The sequence below is a fragment of the Lynx canadensis genome, chromosome E2 (genome assembly GCF_007474595.2).
Source record: "Lynx canadensis isolate LIC74 chromosome E2, mLynCan4.pri.v2, whole genome shotgun sequence".
In the NCBI taxonomy this organism is placed as follows: Eukaryota; Metazoa; Chordata; class Mammalia; order Carnivora; family Felidae; genus Lynx; species Lynx canadensis.
Window position 1 is genome coordinate 34284424 of NC_044317.1, and position 8976 is coordinate 34293399.

The 8976-nt window shown below is 54.7% G+C and overlaps 1 protein-coding gene across 1 annotated transcript in view; it reads left to right on the forward strand.

The window, feature by feature from the left end:
• The window catches only part of ZNF423 (zinc finger protein 423), a 272529-nt gene extending 264594 nt beyond the window's left edge, over positions 1-7935 (forward strand). Inside the window, exon 7 of the mRNA XM_032591421.1 lies at positions 7248-7935. Coding sequence (XP_032447312.1) covers positions 7248-7277 — 30 coding nt within the window. The 3' untranslated portion in view covers positions 7278-7935. The remainder of the gene's footprint in view (positions 1-7247) is intronic.
• Positions 7936-8976: the final 1041 nt, after the last annotated feature.

Below are 8976 nucleotides of genomic sequence, written 5' to 3' on the forward strand. Positions count from 1 at the left end.
TTTAATGACGTGCATTAGCTAAATTGTGTTCTGAGTATTCATTCAGTGCTGTTTATGGCGTGCTCTCGAGTGCGCTTACCGTTTGTCAGAAGTGCAAACTAGCGAACATACGAGCCTTTAAGACAGGCCATCTGTTCGTCTTAGACCTTTGGACGATTGTCAAACGCTTCTAAAAATAAGTGCTCACTAGCAGAGAGGGGCTGCCCAGGTGATACACAGCAGAGAGGGAAGCAGGGCTGTCTGTGTCTGTACCCTCACCAAAGGGAGAAGTATAACTTGAGTGTTGGGGGTACGAGGGAGGTGGAACCCAGGAAGGGAGCAGAGGGAGGTGGGGGGCATGAAGGCCCTGCTGGTACCCCTTTTTGGCTGGAGGTATGAGCTTTTCCTTGTTCCGTCCCTTTCATGTAACTCCACAGCTCAAATACCTTCGATGGCTCCCCATGGCCCAGATTTAAGGGCGAACTGCCTCGTCTCGCATCACGGAGCCTCATCAATAAGGCCCCCACCTTCCTTTCCAGGCTTGTCTCCGTGGCACATACCCTGTGCTTCTGCCAAGCTGAATTATTCATTGTTCCCTCAGCATATGCTGTGCTTTCCACATTTCACAAGCAGAACGGCGCCGTGGGTAAGAGTGTGCTCTGCACACAGACTGCATGGGTGCGGATCTGGCTCGGCTGTCACCAGCTGCAGGATCTCCATGCTCTCTGTGTTCGTGCCTCAGTTTTCTCATCTGTAAAATAGGGATAACAATCACATTTAACTCCCAGGGTTGTGAGGTTTAAATGAGTTAGTATAATCAAGGGTTGAGAATAGTGCCTGGCACACAGTGAGCACATGATAAATGTTAGCTGTGATCATTATCAGTTTTATTGGCACCTCTGTACCATTCTCCGGGGGGATCACTCTCCTTGGAAAACTGTGCTCATGCACCCACACACGTACACACACACACAGTGCAAACCCTAACCAGGCCATCCTCAAATGGGCAGCTGGAAGGCTGGCTTCTTCCTTAAGCACCTGCCTCTCAGAAGTCCTCTTTCCCTAGTCCCTTTTTGCAAAATCTCGTCCCCTCCTTTGGCCGTGAGCTTGTAAATGGCCAAGATGTACCTTATTCTCTCTCTGTCTTATGCCTACTGCACTGCACAGGGCCAGGCTCCATGTTTGTTCAATGAACAAACATCAGAATCTCACTTAGCTGAAACATGGCTTCAATGTTAACCTGAAGTGTCTACCTTTTCCCCTGGAAGCAGAGGGAATATCTTCCCATGGTTAAGGCAGATTTTTGGACCAGGCCTGTGAGAGCCACCGTGGCTGCAGCCTGCCAGGGAGTAGCCTAGCGGTGGGCAGTGGGGAGAAAGGCCATCCACCACAGCCTCTTTCCCAACCTAGAGCCAGAGAGAGGTGATGTGGGGTCAAGGTGAAGCCAGGTGGGTCCTGCAGGTGAGGGCAGGTAAGACGTTCTAGGTGTTAGGGGGATAAGTGTTCCTGCACCCTTAATTTGCCACAGGGATGTGAGGGCCAAAGCCCTGGGACCAGTCCTTCTCTGGTGGCCCTTAAGAGTGAGGGTGTGTGAGTCTGGCTCCCCCGCCCCCACGGAACTGTGAGCTCCTCAAGAGAGAGGGCCCAGCCTTCAACTCCGTGTGCCAGTGCCTGGCTGGGGGCCTGACACACAGGGAGTCCGTGAACAGCTGTGGAAGAAATGAGTAAATGAGTGGCTGAATGAGTGGATGAGTGCATACCTCTCTCCCCCCACAGAGTCTCCCTGAGCCTCCCCTCCTCACCAGATACCTCACTCTGCCCCCAGGGGGAGGGGGGCGGGAGGGAGAGCAGTGAATTGTGGGACTGAGGCTATACCCAGGGGGTTATGGGGAGGAGACAGTACCTTTAGCAGACTTCTGCTGCTCCAGAGACAGGAGCCTCCAACACTCCGACATCTCTGGAGCGCTCCTCAGATCCTGCCAGCCCTTGGAGGAGGAGCTGGGAGAGGCATAGTCGTTCGGATCATCAAACTCCGTGTGGCCCACACTGCAAGCCCTGAACCCCTTGGTGCCAAGGGGGTCCAAGGATCCAAAGAGGGAACAAACAGCCCTTCTCTCACAGAGATCCTTGTCTGCTCAGGAAGACTCTCCTGGACACCATTTATGGAGCACTTTCTCTTGGTCAAGCCTGGGAGCTGTGCGTGCACGTTAATTTCCGGAGTCCTCAGGGCCGCTTGGGAAGAGGGTTCTGTTATTACTGCCCCTCCCCCTAGTCCAGAGGTCAAGAACCTTGCTCAAGGCCACATGGCTATCAAGTGGCAGAGTCAGAATTCAAACCCAGGACTCAGCCTGTCTCAGCCCACTAAGGCTACTTGCGATCCCCTGGGCAGTGGTGACTGAGAACAGGGCACTTGCTAAGGGCCAGGTGACGTGCTAGGACTTTAGGTTTTGTCCTCAAAGTAGCTGGAGCACAGGAATTGCAGCTAATAATGCAGTCCAAGAGGGACATGCAGTGCAGAGAACTCCTCTCCAGCCTGTGCCTGTGCATCTTGGGGTGTGCGGAGAAGTCCCTTGTTACTTCACAGACACTACTGTCCAGGCCAGCAGGTAGCCAGTGCCTCTGGTCTCCCCCACTTGACACTGTTGGGGGTGGGTGCCATAAGGAGACCAATAAGGGTCCCAGAGAAAGGGACAGAAAGCAGAGCTAAGACCTTGAGAAGGAACCCCTGTTGCAGATTAGGGAGGGGCACACTGTGTCCATGTGTGTGTGTGATTGTTGAGGTGCACAGTGTGTGTTGGGCCAGGGATGCCTCCTGGTTTTGGGGAGACCAGAAGGGGCCCATGACAGAACCTCTGACTGGACCACTTAGGTGTGTGTCAGTGCTTTAGGGAGGAAGGTCCAGCAACAGGCTCTGTGCTCCTAGCACTCTCCTCTGTGCTCAGCACACACCCTGGCTTGGGCTCTAGGTTGGGATCATTTGGCTGCTGAATCCCAGCAACAAGCAAGGTGACTATCACCCGGCAGATTCAATGAAGGCTTGTTGAATGAATGAATGAATGAATGAATGGCCATACAAATGAAGGCAAGGGTGTAACAAAAGGTTCCTTGGCCCCAAGCGCTCTGTTGACAACTTGCGCAGATAGAGGTCTCAGCAGGACCCCAGACACGACACCTATAGCACCCACCGGCCTGCCACACCCTCACCCATCAGGAACTTATGTGCCCAGGGCAGGTGACCCAGTGCGCCAGGCATAGGCACCCAAAACAGGTCCTAGCAGAAACCTCCCTCCTTGAGAGCCATGTGCACTCTGCAGAGTGAATGCATCTCAGCTGCAAACCAGTGCCCCTATCCCCTCCCTCCCTTCCCCCCACCCCCATTTTATTTTTTTCACCTGCTTCTCGGCCCACACCTGCGTCTGCCTGGCAGGCAGAAAGGCCCTTGTGGATGCCAGGCCTCCCCTCTGGGTGCCTTCCAGTCCTTCCTGGCTCCCACCCCCACCCCACCCCCGGCCTTTATGGTGCTGGGAAGTGTTTATCTGCAGGGTTGGTAGTATCTTTAAAAAACGATTTTCTTCCTTCTCTGAAGGGGCTAAATATAGCACAGGCATAAATAGAGAAATAGACATTAAGCCAAATGCCCTTGTGAGAGCCATGCCGGGTGGAAGGGGCTCTTTAAGACGGCTTGATGAAGCCCCCGCCGCTCGAACCACAGCAGCTAGCCGAGGGGAAGGAGCCGAGGCTTTTCGGTATTCACCTGTGCCGATCGGCCGTGGCTCTGCCAGGAGCCGCTCAGCGCACAGGTGTATTGGGTGATTGGTGAGTCCTGGTGACGGGTCCCCGCCACCCCCTCTGCCCTTCCAGAGACTGTGCCCTCAGGCTGTGGAGGAGCCCATGCCCTCCCCAGCCAAACACCTGGCCTCCTCAGCAGCCCCCAGCACACACACCCTTGTTGGGTGGCATGGACCGTTCTCCCTCGCTGAGCCACCATCTGCACCATTCATCCCGCACAAACGTTTGGGTGTCTGTGTTCTTGAGCATCCCCACCCCCCCAGCAAGCCCCTTGAGAGGGGTGGGCCCAGCTGGAGTTTTCCCCTACCCTGCTCTGTGCCTGACCCAGAGCAGAGTATCCAGCAGGTACTTAATAACGCAGTGCCTCATGAATTCTGGTGCCCGGTCCCCTTGGGGCATCAAGTTTCGACATTTCTATCTGCTATGACATCCTGGGCTTTTGTTCTTGTAGAACTTTAAGGAAGGAAGTTTTACCCTTCGGTCTCAGAACTCTCTCTGAGGAAGTTCTTTCTTGAGTCTCACTCAAGAGCTGCCTGCTACTGCTCCTTAAGAGAAAAGGCCCACTGTGGTTTTCGTCTGACAGGTGGCATTTATTCTCTTATTTTCCTGACCAGTGGTCCTAAGCATAGGCTCCTGCCTCCTGGATTTCTGTGCCAGCAGCCTGTGGATGAGCCAGTGTGGACCACGTGTGTTATACTGGCCCTGTTCTTGGCCCTGTGCTTGCCTCCTGACAAGAGGCTGTTTCATTATCCAGAGATCCCTGGACACCCCCCTTTCCCCCATGGTAGTGGTGGGTGGTCCTTGAGGATTTTGTAGAGATCAAATATCATGTCTGGTTTTCTGTTGCTTATGGAACAGAGTCTACATTCAGGGACATTCAGGGCCTAAATCCCTCCCGGTCCTCCATGTACCTCTGTGCTGGGATCATCCCTCTGGTGCCTGCATTTGCCAGGCTTATTCCAGCCTCCACACCTTTGTGTTGTGTTGTGCTGTGTCTTCCACTCAGAGCGCCCTCTCCCCTTTCCATGTTTCAACATCCTACCCGTACACTTAGCCGTTTATTTATCCTTCCATTGATTCATTCAAAAATATTTACTTAGTGTCTACTTGGTGCCAGGAACCATAATTTGAGGACAGAAAAAGAACTGTATATGTTTATCCTCCTAACCTCCCTCCTCCCCTCTCTCCTCCCCATCCCCCCACAAATAAAGGACTGACCACACCCAGGTACCCTGGCCACGTGGCACTGTTAATTGACTGGCTGTTGGCAGGGTGGCAGAGTGAGACCCCCGATCGTTCCTGGGCAGCTGTGCCTGTCATGTCACCACTGGGCACTGCATGCCCAGCCCTGGGCCAAGCACTGTGGGGCTAGGAGAGGAGGTGATGCAATTCAGCAGAGGAGGCTAGTCTTGCGCTTGGGAAGCACATAGATGTGTGGGAGGTGGGTCGGAAGGCCTGGGGGCGCTGCAGGGAGGGATGGCAAGTGACTAGGTGCCCGGAGGACCTCAAGCATGGTCTGGTTGGGAGGAAAGAGAGAGGAAGTGAGAAGTGAATCAGCAAAGGCTTAGAAGCCAGGAGGATGTTTTGCTGTAGGGTGGGTTTGGCTCCCTGCAGGACTGGCTGCCTGTCCGTGCACAAGTGCAGGGAGAGGTGCCTGGGCTGGAGGGTGGGCGTTCCCATGGAAACCGCCGCATCCCATCTGTGGCCTCAGACAACCTGCCTTGTGCCTCTGGGTCCGTGGCACCCCCACCGAGGTGCCAGGCCTCGCTGGCAGAGTCTGTCCTCATGCCTGGTGTGGAGTGTGGATGATCTGTGGACTGGGATGCCTGTGAGTTGTGGGGTGCTGGGAAGCCTGCCTTCCCACCGAAGGCCCTTGCTTTCTTGGATTCCAGTTGCCTGGATCAACCCCGCCTGATTCCTAGCTGGATGACCTTGAACCGGTAACTGAGCCTCTCTGAGCCTCATATCCTCATCTTAACCACGTCCTACCTTGTAAGGCTATTGTGGGGATTGAAAGAAATGTACCTCTAACAGCACAGAGCACGTGTGCTTGCCAAGCACCAGCCATGTGGCCTGTACCCAGGAGCCCAAGGAAAGAGGACAGCAGTGGTTGGCGCTCTGTGCTGCGGGCATCAGCAGGCATCTGCTGCGAGCGGACAGGGCACTGCCCCTCCCTGGCGGTGAGCTTGCCGCAGGGGTTGGTGACATCACCACCAAGGCAGCAGCAGTGCCGACTGTGGGAAGGGGGCTGCCACGGGGGCCCTGGGCCAGGGAGCGGAGGTGGCTCCGGGGCCCCCGGCAAAGCTGTGGGCGTCCGGCATTCTCTGGTGGCCCTCACAGCTCAGACCTGGAGCCCGGGAGAGAGACGCAGCGCCGCGTCTGACCTCTGGTGGTCATCTGCAGAGCTGCAGGCCGGCGGCTCCCTGCCCCAGAGGAGTCCCTGAGCGGGCTGGGGCGCCCAGCTGTTGGGGAGGCAGGGGCACCCCTGAGACCTTGCTCCTCATGACTGGAGGTCCAGTGCTGCCCCCAAGCAGGGGCTCCTCTGCCTCTGGTGGATATTGCTTCCTTTCTCCAGGTGGCATGAGGTTGGACACTACTTGAGGCTTTGATAAGATGGGTCTGGATTTAGAACAGGGACCATTGAAAAGAAAATCACACTTGGAGGCCAAATGCCACCCCCGGCCCCAGGCCAATGGCTCCTCTGAAAACAGATCAGCGCCGCTGGCCTGCTCCGTCTGGCATCAGGGAAGAAATGCCACGGGCTATGGTGAGAGGGAAGCGTTTGGCCAGAGGGTCCCACCTGGACCCTGGACGCCCAGGCGGTTTCGGGCAATCCGGGCAAACCGCACACTCTTCTGGCCGCAGCGCTGTCACGTGACCCGGCTGGCAGGCTGCCTCCTCCGGCGCCCTCCCGCTGGGTGACCCGTCCTCGGCCGCAGGCACCACTGCCGCCCACTGCCTCAGCACGTCTGTGCCACTCGGGTGTTTCTTGGCCGGAGAGCCGCACGGCACATCTGCTGTCTCCCTCCGCGAGGCTCGGAGCAGCTCCCCAGGAGGACCGACAGGGGGTTCTGGGGAAAGCCTGCAGGCAATCAGATAAGAGTGTGCTCCTCCTCATCAGAGCAAAAGGGAGATGGAGAGAGGTGAGCAAGGAAGGTTTTAATTCCTGCCAGTCTCCTCCTGGCATGTCCCCTCGCCCTCCCTATAGCCAGCCCCCGTGGTTAAGGCCTGAACGGTCTTTAAAAAAACAATTTATAGAGAGCCCAGGTTGGCAGCAACAGGAACTCATCCCCGAGCCCCAGAGCAACGTGGCGTCTTGGCAGCTGTGTCCCCCGAGCACTTTTTCCTTGTTGCATTTTGTTTTGTAATAATCGAGACGCTTTTCTGTGGCTCCCGGCGTAAATGCACTGAGTGGGAGGGGACGGGCCTGCTCTCCATTCTTCTGCCCTCATGCGTGTCTCCTTTCTTCGCCTTTGCAGAACCACACGATGAGCCAGCACGCACAGTGAGGGACCGCTCGACAGGACGCCTCTCCGCAGAAGGCTTGCCGGAGACGCCGTGGGGAGGGCCATTTGAACATTACATCCAATCAAAGTGTCATTTGCAACCCAGATGTAAAACTCTAATGATTTGGCCATGAGGCGCTGCTATTATAAGCAGCTGGAAATGAATATTAATGGCAGAGATTAAAAGTATTCCATGCTCAGTATTTTTTATTGTCCTGCTACAGCTAGTGTGCTTTTAGAGTTTCCGCCGAAGACTACATTTCTAGAGTTAGAGAAACCCGCTTTTTGAGGCTATTGTCCTTTGTTCCTTCATGTATTATATTGATAGTTTTTAAAAAAGGATTAGTGTGATTTTTTTTTCCTTTGCTTCTTTTTTTTCTTTCTTGTTTTTCTTTCCTCCCCCCCCCCCCCTTCGGTTAACTACTTTTTAATTGCAATTCTAGGTAATTGTGCATCGTGATGTGATTGCTTGGCTATTGTCTGAATATTTCCTTTTAATTTTTTAATTAAAGACTAATGCTTTGATTGGATTTGCCAGTTCACCGGACAGTGATTAAAACTATGTAATGAATATAATCGGTTTCAGTGCAACTGGATGGTCTGCTTTTAAATGTGACTTAATCTGACTGCAGTAACTAGTACAGTTCAATAAAGGGAATCCATGCGATTAGCATCTGCTGCCTGGTTCTCTCCTCCCCAGCCTGGGGCTCTGGGGGGGAGGGGGGGGCTGTCGTCACCCATAGGGTGTGTCCCTATGAGAGTCCCCTTGGGATCGCATGTGCCTGTGGGGACCTGCGCACAATAGACTCAGCTTTCCTCAGGAAGGAGGACACATAGTAACCTGACACATGCAGTCTGGATCAGGTGGCAGTGGTCATGGAAGTCAGAACAGAAGGGATCCTTAAAGATGAAATACTCTGATCTTTTCATTTGTGGATGGGAGAAGCTCAGGCGTAAGTGGGCTTATCCATGATGGGCCCTTGTTTCTCCCCCTGGGGATGGCTCTCCCACATGCTGGATGCAGGTGGTCAAACGGTTAACCCTTACCTCCCCAGGACTTCAGGCAGGACTTGGATTCTAGTTGTGGCCACGGCATGAGGATGTGACAGGAGCTAGGGGTGACTCCCCAACCCCATGAGATAACAGGGCTGGGGGCTGCAGAGTGGAGCTGGGTGGGAGCAGCAGGTTCCCAGTCACACATCAGTGAGACGTGGAAGTGCTGAGACCCGTGGCCGGGGCCAGGACTCTAGTGGGGCAAGCGAGGTGCCTACAGCACAAAATCTCAGGGGCCCCCCCTGCACTTGCAAACCCCAAGAAGGGGTGTTTCCTGACACTCTACCCTGGTTGCTTTGCTTTCCTCACCTCCCCCTGGCCCTGCTGGCACCCCAGGGCCCACCCAGCAACCTCAGGCTCCCACACCTCCGTCATGCTGGTTCCTGGCTGACTTGCCAATCAGAGGCCAGGGCTTCAGAACCTGCGCGGGGAAGCCCTTCCTTGTTAACTTTTCACAAGGGGCAAGAAAATTGGTTATTACCCTCTGCAGAGCGGAAATGAAACAGGCAGACAGATTGCACCTAATTACAATGTAATACTAAGTCCGGGTTGTGGAATTTGTAGCAATTATACCCAGCATCTTCTGACTCCCATATCGAGGGGCTTCTGGTGACCTGTAAGAGTTCCCCTTTAAAAAGCATCCCCAGGT